This window comes from Salmo salar, chromosome 07, assembly GCF_965601325.2.
Source record: "Salmo salar chromosome 07, fSalSal1, whole genome shotgun sequence".
In the NCBI taxonomy this organism is placed as follows: Eukaryota; Metazoa; Chordata; class Actinopteri; order Salmoniformes; family Salmonidae; genus Salmo; species Salmo salar.
The window spans coordinates 26,581,150-26,597,996 of record NC_138297.1 but is presented as its reverse complement, the minus strand read 5'-3'; the positions used below and the strand labels follow the sequence as shown (position 1 = coordinate 26,597,996).

The following is a 16,847-nucleotide window of genomic DNA, read 5'->3' as shown; positions in this document are numbered from 1 at the left end:
CCAGTCCGCGAAGGCCTGATTGGTGTCACAGTTTTGCCCCAGCTCCATCTAACACACCTGACTCCAATAATCACCGAATCGTGATCTTCAGTTTAGAACGCAATTTGATTAATCAGCTGTGTTTGCTAGGGATGGAGAAAAAGTGTGACACCAATCAGGCCTTCGAGGACTGGAGTTGCCCACCCCTGGTATAGACGGTAGAGAAAGCATTCAGTTAAAATAGCTAATCCTATTTAATAGAAATGAGAACATTTTACTGGTAGCCATGCTGTGATTGGGCCTTGACCATGCGACTTCATGCACTGGGATAAAGATAGCATTCATAAAGACAGCATTCCTTTATAGAAACGGTTCAATTCATAACTGATGGTGCCTTAGACACAGGCATCACTGGACAACCCTGTTATCTAGTATGTCAAAGTAAAGTGGGAAGTGTACGAGTGGAGTGGTGAATGTGCTCAGTACAAGTGACTGGAGAAGCGCAGGGGAGGGCACGCAAGCTTTCAGGAGTAGAGGATACCCTCCTTTTGGGACGCAGCGGTAAGGGTGCAGTCTCTCTACCTCTGCAGGCAGGAGGGGGGGTCCAGGTCCCGTTCTCCAGACACACACTTCTGCTGTGGCCCTCCATGGCGTACCCTCCGAAACACGAGTACACCGCCACATCCCCGAACTGGAACACCGCCCCCCGCACCACCCCGTGGGCCACGTGGAGAGGGGGGCCGCAGGAGACCCCTGTGTCGAAACGGACGGACAGCCCCTCTGGTTACTTACAACTCATTTGGGCCACATGTTATGTACATGTTATCAAATGCCTTGAAACTAATTTGGGCCAATTTGGGCTTGAAATAATGGACCAACATTGCTTCATATTTTCCCTTCGATAGAACCACCTGGCTATAAAGATCACGTTGAAGGGAAAGTGTGAATGCCATGCAAAGATGTGTCAAATGATGTGTTTGTGATTCTACAGTATGCGGCCCTTGTAAGAAAACACGGAAAACAAACCAATGAGAATCAGTTAGTGTTGGAGCCGACAGGGGAGTCCTCAACAAGCAAGAGCCAGGCAGACATGCAAAGACATCGACATCTACACGCCACACCATACCAAACAGCGTTGTACTGTAAACCAACAGTATCACCAACAAACATGCAAGTTAGAGAGAATTAAAACACAATGGAAACCATAGCAGCTAGAAGCCCATAAGGAGTTACAAACATGCTATGAAGGCAGCAGATCTACTTAATGTGTAACCCATTCATCCAGCCTAACACGCTGCCCACAGAGACAGAGGAGAGGAGGTGATGGGAAAAGTGCAACAGAAAATAGTACGGCTCCATGCTCAATGCGCAGAAGGCAGGCCATGCGGATAGCATAGGACAAATAATGCGTGGTGGATCTTTTATGTCGATTAATCGTTTTTGATGGATTTCTAAAACTGTTATGTTATGAATCGATTCACTTCTGGATAGTAAAAAGAGTTTTAGAAAAAAAACTGTGGACTTGATTCAGTATCATGACCCAAATTATCCCAGAGAGAGACCAGTAAATCACCTAAGCCACTGCACAGATGCCTCTTTGTACAAGTACAGACCGATCCCCACCCTTCATTGGAGAAACACAAGCTTGGAAGCGAACACATCAACAGTGTCAGCGATTTCCCCCTGTGAATCATGTTTTCATCATCTTTGCTAGTTTACACCACTGTGTTGTGGGTTCAGAACGACATGGGATTCATTACGTAAGCAGCTAAAACTGCTAAAAACAGGCCTGTGGGGTTTTAATATGTTATGTTTATGGGTCAAGGCATGTATAGGTACGTTTAACCACTCGCGTGAGAAAACAATGTGTTTCTCTTGATATCTGGCTGTCTTATTGTCTGTTGAGAACGTGGAGTGATAACAGGAGTCTAAGAAAGAACTGGATCTCTTTTCAGGTCATTATTGTAAAAGAGAACGTGTTCTCAATGACTTACAGTTGAAGTCGGAAGTTTACATACACTTAGGTTGGAGTCATTAAAACTCGTTTTTCAACCACTCCACAAATTTCTTGTCCACAAATGATAGTTTTGCCAAGTCGTTTAGGACATCTACTTTGTGCAATTTTTCCAACAATTGTTTACAGACAGATTATTCCACTTATAATTCACTGAATCACAATTTTAGTGGGTCAGAAGTTTACATACACTAAGTTGACTGTGCCTTTAAACAGCTTGGAAAATTACAGAAAATTATGTCATGGCTTTAGAAGCTTCTGATAGGCTAATTGACATAATTTGAGTCAATTGGAGGTGTACCTGTGGATGTATTTCAAGGCCTACCTTCAAACTCAGTCCCTCCTTTACATCATGAGAAAATCAAAAGAAATCAGCCAAGACCTCAGAAACAAAATTGTAGACCTTCACAAGTCTGGTTCATCCTTGGGAGCAATTTCCAAACGTCTGAAGGTACCACGTTCATCTGTACAAACAATAGTACGCAAGTATGAACACCATGGGACCACGCAGCCGTCATACCGCTCAGCAAGGAGACGCGTTCTGTCTCCTAGAGATGAACCTACTTTGGATGCGGAAAGTGCAAATCAATCCCAGAACAACAGCAAACGACCTTGTGAAGGTGCTGGAGGAAACAGGTACAAAAGTATCTATATCCACAGTAAAACGAGTCCCTATATCAACATAACCTGAAAGGCCGCTCAGCAAGGAAGAAGCCACTGCTCCAAAACCGCCATAAAAAAGCCAGACTACGGTTTGCAACTGCACATGGAGACAAAGATCGTACTTTTTGGAGAAATGTCCTCTAGTCTGATGAAACAAAAATAGAATTGTTTGGCCATAATGACCATCGTTATGTTTGGAGGAAAAAGGGGGAGGATTGCAATTCGAAGAACACCACCCCAACCGTGAAGCACGGTGGTGGCAGCTCATGTTGTGGGGGTGCTTTGCTGCAGAAGGGACTGGTGTACTTCACAAAATAGATGGCATCATGTGGAAGGAAAATTATGTGGATATATTGAAGCAAAATCTCAAGACATCAGTCAGGAAGTTAAAGCTTTGTCGCAAAATGGGTCTTTATAAATGGACAATGACCCCAAGCACACTTCCAAAGTTGTGGCAAAATGGCTTAAGGACAACAAAGTCAAGGTATTGGAGTGGCCATCACAAAGCTCTGACCTCAATCCTGTAGAAAATGTGTGGGCAGAACTGAAAAAGCGTGTGCGAGTAAGGAGGCCTACAAACCTGACTCATTTACACCAGCTCTGTCAGGAGGAATGGGCCAAAATTCACCCAACTTATTGTGGGAAGCTTGTGGAAAGCTACCCGAAACGTTTGACCTAAGTCAAACAATTTAAAGGCAACGCTACCAAATACTAATTGAGTGTATGTAAACTTCTGACCCACTGAGAATATGATGAAAGAAATAAAAGCTGAAATAAATCATTCTCTCTAGTATTATTCTGACATTTCACATTCTTAAAATGAAGTGGTGACCCTAACTGACCTAAGACAGGGAATTTTTACTAGGATTAAATGTCATGAATTGTGAAAAACTGAGTTTAAATTGATTTGGCTAAGGTGTATGTAAACTTCCGACTTCAACTGTACCTGGTTAAATAAAGGGAAAACAGTATATTGGAGTGGGCTCCCACCCGGTTAAAGGGAAACCACTGAAAAACGATATTTTAGTATTTTCTTCCGCATTAGTCCACTGTTTGTCATGCCCTGACCTTAGAGAGCCGTTTTATTTCTCTATTTGGTTAGGTCAGGGTGTGATGTGGGGTGGGCATTCTATGTTGTCTATTTCTTTGTTTTTGGCCGAGTATGGTTCCTAATCAGAGGCAGCTGTCTATTGTTGTCTCTGATTGGGAATCACACTTAGGCAGCCTTTTCCCACCTGTGTTTTGTGGTTAGTTGTTTTCTGTTTCATATCTGTACCTGACAGAACTGTGCACTTTCGTTTAATTTTTGTTATTTTTGTTAAATATTTTTTTTGTGAAAATATAACATCATGAACACTTTCCACGCTGCGCTTTGGTCTCATTCTGACGACAGCCGTTACACTGTTGATACAGTCCCAAAAGGTTTTGCATGTCAGCAGTCAAGTTTTCAAGATATTGGACTTTTAAAGTATCACCGGCCACATCATCATGATGATGCAAAATGCAACAATATCAATATGATGACTCATACTCAACAGTCTTCATCTCAGTAACTCATATCTAATCTGTCAGAGCTACCTTCTGGAACAGGAATGTTCCACCTAGGTTGCGTCTGAAACTTACTTCATAGTGCACTACTGTTAAAACAAGGGCCCATAGGGCTCGGGTCAAAAGTAGTACACTATATAGGGAACGGGGTGCCATTTGGGACGTAGACTAGAGAACACACTTGATGGCTGTACTGTTTTTATGGCTGTTCTTCTTTTTAATAAACCAATAACCTTAAAGTGTACCAGGGGAAGGGATGGTGAGAGAATGAAAGCGAAATTAAGATTCAATCCCTCTATGTTGACCTAGAATGGTACCTTATCTTGAAATCCTCGTCTCGTTCCAATGTCAATATCCCCGTTGGGACGTGAAAAGAAAAGACTAATATGTGAGGGGTTGGTGTAGTCGACCTACCAGTCATATCTTACATTGCTGACCAGACACTCTCGGGGTAGTGCACTATGTTGTCATGATGTGGTAGATTTAGGTGTTAAGGCTTTCATTCTAGCCCTGCACTAACATACCTGATTCGACTAAACCTTTGTTTTCGTAGTTTAAATGGTTTACCATTATCTTTATCTAACCATGTCAATTAAGGTAATTGAGAACACATTCTCTTTTACAATAACGACCTGATCGGGTATGTTAGTACTGGGCTGGAACAAAACCCTGCTCCCCAAGTGGATAACCAGGACCAGAACTAGGATTAAAGAACCGTCGTTTAAAGTGTATCTACTCACTCTCACAGACAGTGCTGACTGGGGTCCATGTCTGGTCTGTCCTACAGGTGATGGCGGCGGTACGCTTGGCCTGGTGACCCTTGGGACAGGCGAACGGTAACGACTGGCCCACGTAGAACAGCTGTTTAGAGGTGTTCACACCCCCACCGCTCACCTTCCATCTCGGAGGAAGGGGACACGGCTTGGCTGCATGGGGAGACACAGAGTATAGTAGTATTGGATTACACTATAGACAGGTTTGACAAATGTCTATGTGGGTAAAATGTTTGCGAGAATACCAGTTGGAGACAACTCATGCTTATGTATAGAGTATAATGGTGGATTACAGACAGGTTCGGCATAAGCCCAGGTGCTACATATAAATGTCACAACAAGGGGTGTGAATGTTTGTGAGACTATGCAAGCTGTGTGCTCAGTGCTCTTAATGATATTATTTTCAGGTCGTTAGCTACCGACGAAGTCAGTTTTGAAACAGCATGTGAAACAGTGGTGATGTTGCAAAGTATTCAAATTGACTGTGGCGGCCCTTCCCTCCATCTGTGGTCTGTGTAAACTGAAGAATGTGAGGTGTAGAAATACAACTGTTATATCTGGTTGGTTTCAACAGTCAGCGTGTAAATTGGAAACAATTATACAACGGGGTGGGTCTAATCCTGAATGCTGATTGGTTAAAACCGCATTCTAGCCGGTGTCTATTCCACAAGTTACCCGCCGGCTAAATCTATGATGTTAAAATGCCTATTTACTCTGTTCCAGATTGTAAACAAATAGAAAGAACAGAACCTGAGATAAATGAATAAGATAAAACCAGCAGCATGGATTGGCTCCTTTATTTTGTCTATGAATAGGGCCAGGAGGTATCCCTGACCATGTGACCTGTCCCAGAAAAACTCCTGTAACACATTCATGTTAGTTGTGATGTTGTAGTGATGTTGGTTTGTCTCAAAGTCTTACGTTGACAGACGGGGAAGGTGGAGCTCCATGTCCCGTCTCCCATACACACCACCAGAGTATCCCCCTTTAGGGCGTAGCCTTTATCACACTGAAACGCAACAGCACGCCCGGTGGTCAGGCTCTCTTCCTGCACCCTGCCATTCAACAGCGCCTTGGGGATGTCACAACCCTGGCCAGCTGAGAGGAGAGGGAGAAAGAGAGGTAGAGGGAGGGAAAGAGAGAGAGGGAGAGATCTTAACAACAAATTGATTCCGATTTTTTCCCATTGTCTATTTCAAATGCTCGAGTAGATTACAAGTTGCCTGTCTTAAATGCCTTAAGAGGACAATATGATAAACCTGGAATATCGCGCCATCCATACCTTTACATGTTGGCGCAGGCAGGCTCCATGTTCCATTGGCCAGACAGGTGAGGTTCTGTGGGCCAACCAGATGTAAGCCAGGGTTGCACACATAGCTGACGTTGCCCTGGTACGCTTCGTCTGACGTCTGTACCTCTGCATTCTCCACCGAGGGAGGGGGGCCACAGGATACAGCTGAGGACACAGAACATTTGGATGTGGAAAACAGTAATAATTTCTGTTAAATTGGTGCATTTAAACGTATTCAATCACGCACATTCTTACAGTATGGAAACTGACACGAAGGAACAATTCCATTCTATATCAAAACTCACATACATGTGCGTGCACACACACACACACACTTACTGACACATGTAGGCTGAGCCCCACTCCATGTTCTGTCTCCTTGACAGGTCTGTACAGAGTCTCCCTGTAATAGAGTGAGTTGCTGTATTACAGACACTGTGTATCTATACAAAAATAGACACACTGGGAATTGTGAATCTATCTGCTAACACAGACTCACAAAGCTCTCTCTGCTTCCATTATGACTCAGCATGCACTTTCATTAATAGTTTTGGGGAAATGATGTCATGTGATTTCCAGTAATAGGTCATGTTTCATGGTTCCACCTGTTACCAGAGGACGGCAGAGACGTCCTAGATACATTAACGACTCTCAGGCGTATCCTATTTACTCATTATGATTTCGCTGTTAAAAGAGGTGTGTTTTCTGTTGTCCTTTGCTGAAGCTTTGAATTGCGTGCCATGTGCGCTTGTCGCCTGAGTGAGTTTTCGAGACATAGTGTTTGTTGTTTTCCCAGTGTTACTGTGATTCTTCCGTTACCGTTTCTCAGTAAAGTATTATGTTTATCCGTAACCACTGATTCCTCGTCTGGTCTCTTCTCTGCACCTGGGTCCAACTTCACCATGTCACAAAATGTGCCTAGGCAATGTACATAATGTGTTTGGCAGTCTCTCAGGTTTCACCCAAAGTAAGAGTGATAGTGACATTTATTAGATTTTTCACTATAGCAATCTCAAATCTACCATGATGCATTGCACTCTATTCTCTATCAAAATATAATCCTAATTCATATTATTATAACTTTGATTCAATGTAATTCCACCCTCAACTCCAGAGGATTTAAAAACTCCAATAGGCCTATTTCCTGTCGAATCATGGCTCGTATTATAATCATACAATCATTTTAGCCAAAATTGAAGCAAAATATTCTCTGTTTTGTAATAATACTCTATAATATTGTAATAATACTGCAATAATATAATATTGTGGTGGTATAATATTGTGTCAGACATTACCTTCATCTCAAACCCAGGCAGGCAGGTGTACAAGACAATGTCTCCGTAGCTGTAACTGTCCCCCTCAGTGATGCCATGTGGAAGAAGAGGAGGTTTCTCACAAACCACCAGACCACAGGAGACAGAGGACAGGCCTGGAGACCAGCTACCACCTAGCTACAGTACAACATAAAGAAATAGTCATGAAATTAATTCATATTCAGTAAACATTTAGCTAACATTTAGCTAAATCACATGAAATGAATGATGTGAATAACCCAGTAGTCAAAATAAAAGGTGATAAAATCGACCAGAGGTAAAGTTCTGACTAGGTTCTGTCTGTTATTTTTCAGCGTTCTGATGATGGCCTTTTAGACCAAAACATCAATGCAATTGATGAAAAAACAAATTTCACCACAATTTTTTTTGTTGACACAGTAGCAGTCTCACTTGGCACTCTGCCAGGCCTGGTCCCTGCAGGATGAACCCCGTTGGGCAGGAGAGGGTGACTACCCCCCCAACCGGGGTGAGGTCCTCCCCCGTGACCATGACGTGGGTGGGGAGGTTGGCAGGGAGCGGGCACGGAGCGGGGCGGCACCTGATGCTTTGTTTAGACCAGGTGCCCTCAGACTGACAGCTCAGAGAGTCAGACTGGCTGGACAGCTCATACCCCTCATCACACCTAGCGAGAAGGGGGTGAGAGGGATATTAAATACCATACTATCTACTTGAATAGTGGTACTTCACTAACACAAAGATTGGACAAATAAGATACAGAAGTTCATATTCACCTGTACTGTATCTGGCTCCCAAAAGTGAATATCTCTCCCACCACCTGAGCATGACGTACAGGAGTTGGAGCTCCACAAGAGACGGGCTCACAGCTGATCCTCACCTCCCCCCACCTGCCCTCCCTACCACAGGTAACATGGGGGTAGGACCCTTTCATTTGGTAACCTGGTCTGCACCTGTAGGTGACTGTGTCAGCTGCACCGGCGCCGCCGCCCTGCTGGACAGCGTGCGGTATTGTAGGCGGAGCGGCCACGCACCTCCCCCGGCCACACACAGGAACGCCTGGGCTCCACAACCCGCCCTTCTCACACGTTGCCGCTGATGGTCCCAGGATCTTGTAGCCCTCATCACAGTGGAAGGAGACCCGGTCGCCGCAGGCGTGGTTGCGCCCCAGCACCACCCCGTATCTTAACATTGGAGGGGTGCAGAGGCATGGGAGGCACTCTGGTACCGTCCCAACCCAGTGGCCCTGGGCAGAACAGCGGAGGACGGGGTCTCCGATGACCTCGTACCCGTCGAAACACACGTACTCTACGACATCATCGAAGTTGAAGCTGGAGCCGTTGAGGAACCCGTGGCTGATGTCCTGCGGCGGGTCACAGGTAATGATGTCACAGCGAGGGGTAGGGCCTTCCCCCCAGAGTCCATCTCCGCGACACAACCGTTTGGGGTTGCCGCCGCTGAGGCTGTACCCCTCCTCGCACTTGTACCACACCTCATGACCGTAGCCAAAGTCCGAGCCCAAGACTTGACCATTTTGGATGGATGTTGGTCTGCCACAGTTTGCTGGGCGGCATTCAGGTGACCCTTGACTCCATGTACCATCGGCCTGACACACACTAACAGAGGGGCCTTGTAGGAGCAATCCAGCCCTACAGCTCAGCTCAACCTGTTTGCTAAACGTATATTCCTTCCCCTTCACAGTGACATCACTAGGGACGACTGGAGAGCCACATGAGATAGGCTCACACCACGGCTTCTCACCATCCCACCTAGCGTCTGCCTGACAGGTCCTGGTGTCGCCGCCCTTCAGGTTGAACCCGGAATTACACTCGTAGTGCAACACCCCCAGATACAGGAAGGAATCCACGTGGTTCGAGCCGTTATCAATGTTGCCCGGGTCATCGCAGCTTATAGGTCGGCAGACAGGCGGTACATCGCTCCACTGTCGGCCCGCCACACACTGTCTGACTGACTCCCCCTCTAACTCGTAGCCCTGCTCACAGCTGTACTTCACCAGGCTGCCCAGGGTTGTGTCTGTGATGTTCACAGAGCCGTGGTCCGGGCTTGGCGGCTCCTCACACTCTGCAGGGACACACATCGGAGCCGTCCCATTCCATCCACCATCCTCCAGGCACATCAAGGCCATAGGGGCTGTAAGTTCGTAGCCCTTGTGGCAGCGGTACACTATCACAGTCCCATGCAGGAATCGCATATCCATGAGTGAAAATGCAACTGTAGCGCCACCTATAGGCTTGGAGGTTATAGCTGTGTCCCTGCCGGCTAGCTCTGCGTTCGGATCCAAGAGTCTCAAATAGTCGCCGAAGTCGATATGAGGGGGCAGGCCGCAGTCGGAGGGAACACAGACTGGGACAGAACTAGACCAATCGAACTCCTCGCAGGTTAGGTGGTTCTGGCCAACCAATTGGAAGCCGGGGAAACAGCTGTAGAAGATGGTGACGCCGAATTTATGGTCGAGTCCCTCCACGAAGCCGTTGTCTATGGGGTTGGGCGGGGCGCAGTAGATCTGGACACACACAGGTGTTTCTTGATCCCACTGCCCGTTCGCCAGACACTTCAATGTCTCGGGGCCTTGGAGACGGTAACCACGGCGACAGGAGTAAGTGACAGCGTGGCTGAACTGCAGTTTGGTATACGCCACCTTCCCATTGGGTATCTCTTTGGGGACGGAGCACTCGATTGGTCGACAAGAAGGCACGCCTCCAATCCATAACCCACTTTCACCACAGAGTACTGTAGCGTTGCCTACTAAAGTATAACCAGGTTTACAGCTGTAGAGGGCCGTGCTGAGATACATCAGTCCCTGAACGTCCACTATACCGTTAGCTATCTCTACAGGTTGGGGACACTCTACTGGTATACACTCTGGGACAGGGCTGCTCCAGTGTCCATCCGCCTGGCAGGTCACAGACCCCTCCTTCCTCAGAGTAAACCCGTCCATGCAGGTGTAGCTCACCACCGAGCTGAAATAGGACGGGGCCGACAACGGTGCTGACGATGGGTCGCCGAAGGCCACCTCGGGCGGCGGGGCGCAGAACACCTGCTTGCAGACGGGGAAGGTGTCATTCCACTCCTGGGCGGGGGTGCAGTGGAGGGTCCGGGCACCGTGGAGAACATACCCATCCTCGCAGGACAGTTCCACAGTCCCGGAGTCAGAGTCTAGACTACGTAGAACCAGGTGGTTCTCCTCTAGGGGCGGCTCTGGACACTGGACCGGGGAGCAGTGCGGACGCCTCAATTTGTCCCACTTGCCGTACTTCAGACACGTCCACACGGCGTCGCCAGAGATCTCATAGCCCTCGTCGCAGATGTATTTGACCTTGCGGCCCACCTCAAAGACAGAACCTTGGTATTGGCCGTGCAGGATGCTGGGCGGGGGGTCGCAGGTCAGGAGGTGGCAGGCGGGCAAGTCGCCGTTAGACCACTGGCGGTTGGCCTGGCATAGTCGCACCGGACGGCCCGTCAGCCGGTAGCCGGCGTTGCATGCGTATGTCACCTTGCTGTTGAAGAAGAAACGGCCTTTGTTCTGTAGGGTGAAACAGAAGAAGATGTTTTATTGTACAGAGAGGACACTGTGTTTAGACTGAGATTACGCAAGATCTCTTGCCAGAAAAAATTAGAAGGATCTTTCTCTATGATCGAATTAGATGACCAAGCACAGGAACGAGTGGAGACAAAGCGGAAACTCTGAAATTGAACTTTTTGTTGTTTTTACTCAATTAACAGACTTCCAAAATGTTTAATGTTTTTGTTTGTAATGATTACAGTTAATGTTTCTCCACACCTTGCTAGATTGAACCTTGACATGAATTTGAGAGGAGGAACAACGTACCTGGATGAATCCATTTTTGAGTGGCGGGGGGAAGGGGCAAGAGACAGGCTGACAGACAGGTAGGACCCCTCCCCACTCTCCATTGGCCTTACATGTCCTCCTCTTCTCCCCTCGGATCAGGAAACCCTTATCACAACTGTACGCCACCACTGCTCCAAAACTATAGTTGGTTCCACTCACATACCCCCTCTCGATGCCAGACGGTTTGGAGCACCGCACTGGCACGCAACCCACATCGTACGGCGAGGGCATCCATTCCCCTCCAATCATGCATTTCAGCGTGGCGGTTGTGTTGAGGACAAAGCCCTCTTCACATTTGTAGCTGACCTCTGTGTTGCTGGCATACTTGGGTTTATTGACGGAGTCCAAGATGGCGTGGGGCAGGTCAGTCGGGCGCTGGCAGAAATTGGCGATGCAGTGAGGGGCCTCCTGGCCTTCGGTGGGCGCCCACTCTCCCTGGGCGTTGCAGACCACCTTGAAATTAAATCAAATCAAATCAAACTTTATTTAACTGCATTTAGAATCGCAACACACCTCATTTTCTTTTAACAACAAAATGAACGAGATCAAAACATATGAAGGGCAATAAAAGAGATGAATAACCTTAGAATTGTTGCCAGCAGTGTAGCCGTCTGTGCAGAAGTAGTTGGCCATGTCGCCAAAGAGCTGGTGGCCGGCATGGGCAATGGCGTGGTCTATGGAAGGGGGAGGGCCACAGGATCGGGGGACACACTGAGCGGAGGTAGAACTCCATTGGCCAGTTGACAGGCACTCTCTGGTCTCTGGTCCAATCAGAGTGTATCTGTGGAGACACAGAGACAATCAAATGTGGATCAGGACAGGAACTAATAAATCCAACAATATAATTAAAAGTAAAGATACAAAATCGTATAGCATTACTACTTGTACAACTACATACTGTAACAACTACTTGAACTGTAACTCACCCTTGGCTCGAATTGCTGGCGCAATAGAGCCTGGTAACACTGTGCAACAAAGTGGGACTTGAAAAGGGTATGGTTAAACTCACTTCCTTAGATTACGTGCCCTGCTCACGCTTTGAAGTCCAAAATGTACGAGCGAGGGTTATGCTAATAGCCTGAGAGATCAGCCAATTAAAATCAGCGGTTGTTTCGTCCGCTCCTGCCATAGACTTCCAGTCATGTCCCGCTCTGAGGCGCTGTGAAACCAGACGGTTCAACAGGGAGAGAGCCAGCTGGTGGACGAGATGACTTGAAGTGTGACTTTAATGGTGATCACTCTAATGCTAACACTAAGGCAGTCTTGTTCAGCCATGTCTTACAACACTTGAGAAGCCCAAATGCCTGGAATACAAGGCCTCAATTAAGTTAACATACTAACTTGTATCCTAATGAAATATGGTTGACTGTACATTATTTACCCTTCTTTGCAGACGTAGTGCACCTTGTTGCCCAGGGCGTGGTCGTTCCCGATGGTCGCGGCGTCTCGGAGGGCAGGAGGGTCTCCACATTGGATGCTGGCACACGAAGGGGCGGGGCTGCTCCACTCTCCTGACGCCTCACACACCACCTCCTCAGAGCCCTGCAGTCTTAACACATTTATTTATTTATTTTTATTTCACCTTTATTTAACCAGGTAGGCAAGTTGAAAACAAGTTCTCATTTACAATTGCGACCTGGCCAAGATGAAGCAAAGCAGTTCGACAACATACAACAACACAGAGTTACACATGGAGTAAAACAAATATACAGTCAATAATACAGTAGAAAAATAAGTCTATGTACAATGTGAGCAAATGGGGTGAGATAAGGGAGGTAAAGGCAAAAAAAGTCCATGGTGGCAAAGTAAATACAATATAGCAAGGAAAACACTGGAATGGTAGATTTGTAGTAGAAGAAAGTGCAAAGTAAAAATAGAGATAAAGGGGTGCAAAGGAGCAAAGTAGGGGAAGAGGTAGTTGTTTGGGCTAAATTATAGATGGGCTATGTACAGGTGCAGTGATACAATATATCTATACTCATACACACACACACAATCTGTAACACTCACAACACTTTCAAGCAGTATGCGCAGCAACAGTAGTCAGTTGCTTTCTATCTAGCTACCACTTTCAAACTCACTACGTCGAGGGAGGAACTTATCTATAGAATGTCTTATTATTTTCAATGGATAAGGATCTTATCTTTTTATGACACCTTCATGAACCTTTATAAGACCCATAATACCAGGAGCTGCTGATCTAGGATCAGTTTCACCTTTTATATTATGATGAATACGATTATGTGGACAGATGGAGACCTGATCCTAGATCAGCCCTCCCACTCGGAGACGCCATGTGGATATAAGACCAGAAATGATAACCCAGGACAGACTTCATCCTTACCTGTATCCCTCTGCACAGGTGTAGAGCACTGTGGACAGGTAAGTTTTCCCTTTGAGGGTGACATCTGAATTGTCTACGTGTGGAGGGTCCCCACAGGTGACTCGTTGACAGGCAGGGGGCGCTCTGCTCCACTTCAGACTGGCCTGACACCGCATCTCATAGGGGTCACCTGGGACGAACCCCTTAACACAGCTGAAGTGGACCAGAGGGATATAAATACATTCATAATGGGAGAATACGGGAGACATGGCAATGTCAATAGAGGTTATTTCAGCAACTATCGATCAGCCTAATGCTCATGGAAATGCATTTGGTTGTTGATATCTTTACAGTAAGTAACACATACAGTATCTTAATGGGAAAGGGAAAATAGAGAACAGAATATATGAATGCAGCATTATCTCAATGCAACAGCACATTCATATTGTTGTTACATCTAAATGGTCTCCTTTGTCAGTATGACACTTGTTGTAAATGGCTGACGGTGGTACCTGAAAGTCACCTTGCTTCCAAACGTGAAGTTGGTCCCCATCATCACAGCGTTCTCTGGGACAGAGGGCCGTCCACATGAGAGGGCTGGGGAACAAGACAAGAACGTGGGGGCTGATCAGTTCTAGTAATGGTCAATTTACAAAAATAAACTGCTTTTATGAAAGTTCTTAGGTAAATAATGTTTCATCATGTTATGATGTTCTATAGTATAATGTCCTATTATGTTATGAAACTTTGAACCAAAACTTCAGTTCACCTGCCAGTATCCTCATATTTCAATGGGGTCTAAGAAACGGTTGATTACTTTTTGACAAACAACTTATATACAGTATGTCATATTTCCCACCTGTTGGAATCAGAGGACACACAGGTACAGTATAACATCCAGGTACTGAAATCCTGGTTCTCTGTATAATATCCATGGTACCCAGTGCCTATGTGGTGTGACCAGGCAGGCCAGACCAGACTTGTCCTATACCGATCTGGTTTCCCTGGCTTTCATAAGACTATGTGGCCCAGAGCCAGTGTGAGTTAGGGTTAGGCCCAGAAACAGTGTGGGTTAGGGTTAGGCCCAGAAACAGTGTGGGTTAGGGTTAGATCCAGTGGCCCAGTCCAGAGGAAGATCTGAGAGTAACAAAGGATCGATGGGCATAATCAGGATAATTGTGTTATTTATAATGTTGTTGACTAAGTACCTCATTGAATGCAGTGGCAGTACCCTCTGGATATGAGGGTAGTGTTAGATTACTCAAATGTAAACGGACTGTCATGAAACTGGGTATTTCTGGATACATTAACATACTGTACATAATGCTGGATCTCTACTGATAGTATCAATAAAAATCATTACGTGAATAGAGGATTATTTTTGTATGTTATGTCAGTGGCACGTAGCCTAGCGGTTAAGAGCGTTGGGCCAGTAACCGAAAGGTCGCTAGTTAGAATCCCAGGTGAACAATCTGTCGATGTGCTCTTGAGCAAGGCACTTAACCCTAACTGCTCCTGTAAGTCGCTCTGGATAAGAGCGTCTGCTAAATGACAAAACATAATTTCATACAATTGGACAGAATAAAACATAATGAGATGATATAGAAACTCAAGCAGAAACCTTGAGTAAGGCATGCCATATATTATCATGCCATATATTATCATATCATATATTATCATGCCATATATTATCATGCCATATATTATCATGCCATATATTATCATGCCATATATTATCATACCATATATAATCATGTCATATATTATCATGTCATATATTATCATGTCATATATTATCAGGCCATATATTATCATGTCATATATTATCATGTCATATATTATCATGCCATATATTATCATGTCATATATTATCATGTCATATATTATCATGTCATATATTATCATGCCATATATTATCATGTCATATATTATCATGTCATATATTATCATGCCAAATATTATCATGTCATATATTATCATGTCATATATTATCAGGCCACACAGTGCATTCGGAAAGTATTCAGACCCCTTGACTTTTTCCACATTTTGTTAAGTTACAGACTCATTCTAAAATGGATTAAATTGTTATTTTTCCTCATCAATCTACACACAATACCCCATAATGACAAAGCAAAAATATATATATTTTTTTTAAGTTTAGCAAATGTATAAAATAAAAAGACTGAAATACCTTATTTACATAAATATTCAGACCCTTTGCTATGAGTCTCAAAATTGAGCTCAGGTGCATCCTGTTTCCATTGCTCATCCTTGAGGTGTTTCTACAACTTGATTGGAGTCAACCTGTGGTAAATTAAATTGATTGGACATGATTTGGAAAGGCACACACCTGCCTATATAAGGTCCCACAGTTGACAGTGCATGTCAAAGCAAAAACCAAGCCATGAGGTGACCAAGAACCCGATGGTCACTCTGACAGAGCTCCAAAGTTCCTCTGTGGAGATGGGAGAACCTTCCAGAAGGATAACTATCTCTGCAGCACTCCACCAATCAGGCCTTTATGTTAGAGTGGCCAGACGGAAGCCACTCCTCAGTAAAAGGCACATGACAGCCCGCTTGGAGTTTGCCAAAAAGGCACCTAAATGACTCTCAGACCATGACAAACAAGATTATCTGGTCTGATGAAACCAAGATTGAACTCTTCAGCCTGAATGCCAAGCGTCACGTCTGGAGGAAACCTGGCACCATCCCTACAGTGAAGAATGGTGGTGGCAGCATCATGCTGTGGGGATGTTTTTCAGCTGCAGGGACTAGAAGACAAGTCAAGATCGAGAGAAAGATGAACAGAGCAAAGTACAGAAAAGTCTTGATCCAGAACGCTCAGGACCTCAGACTGGGATGAACGTTCACCTTCCAATAGGACCACGACCCTAAGCAGACAGCCAAGACAACACAGGATTGGCTTCGGGACAAGTCTCTGAATGTCCTTGAGTGGCCCAGCCAGAACCCGGACTTGAACCCGATCGAACATCTCTGGAGAGACCTGAAAATAACGGTGCAGCAATGCTCCCCATCTAACTTGACAGAGCTTGAGAGGATCTGCAGAGAAGAATGGGAGAAACTCCCCAAATACAG

The 16,847-nt window shown here is 45.5% G+C and overlaps 1 protein-coding gene across 2 annotated transcripts in view; it reads right to left on the bottom strand.

Moving 5' to 3' along the window:
* svep1 (sushi, von Willebrand factor type A, EGF and pentraxin domain containing 1) overlaps positions 1–16,847 on the bottom strand; it is a 132,391-nt gene that overhangs the window by 9,524 nt on the left and 106,020 nt on the right. The window contains exons 34-46 of one of the 2 annotated variants that reach the window (XM_014207037.3): positions 14,264–14,348; positions 13,773–13,964; positions 12,810–12,977; positions 12,011–12,209; positions 11,408–11,881; positions 8,334–11,101; positions 7,993–8,224; positions 7,564–7,719; positions 6,608–6,671; positions 6,260–6,433; positions 5,899–6,075; positions 4,945–5,130; positions 562–732 (exon numbers count right to left, since the gene is read on the bottom strand). In XM_014207037.3, the coding sequence (XP_014062512.3) occupies positions 562–732; positions 4,945–5,130; positions 5,899–6,075; positions 6,260–6,433; positions 6,608–6,671; positions 7,564–7,719; positions 7,993–8,224; positions 8,334–11,101; positions 11,408–11,881; positions 12,011–12,209; positions 12,810–12,977; positions 13,773–13,964; positions 14,264–14,348 (5,046 nt within the window). The remainder of the gene's footprint in view (positions 1–561; positions 733–4,944; positions 5,131–5,898; positions 6,076–6,259; positions 6,434–6,607; positions 6,672–7,563; positions 7,720–7,992; positions 8,225–8,333; positions 11,102–11,407; positions 11,882–12,010; positions 12,210–12,809; positions 12,978–13,772; positions 13,965–14,263; positions 14,349–16,847) is intronic. The other variant, XM_014207038.3, reaches the window with a different exon arrangement.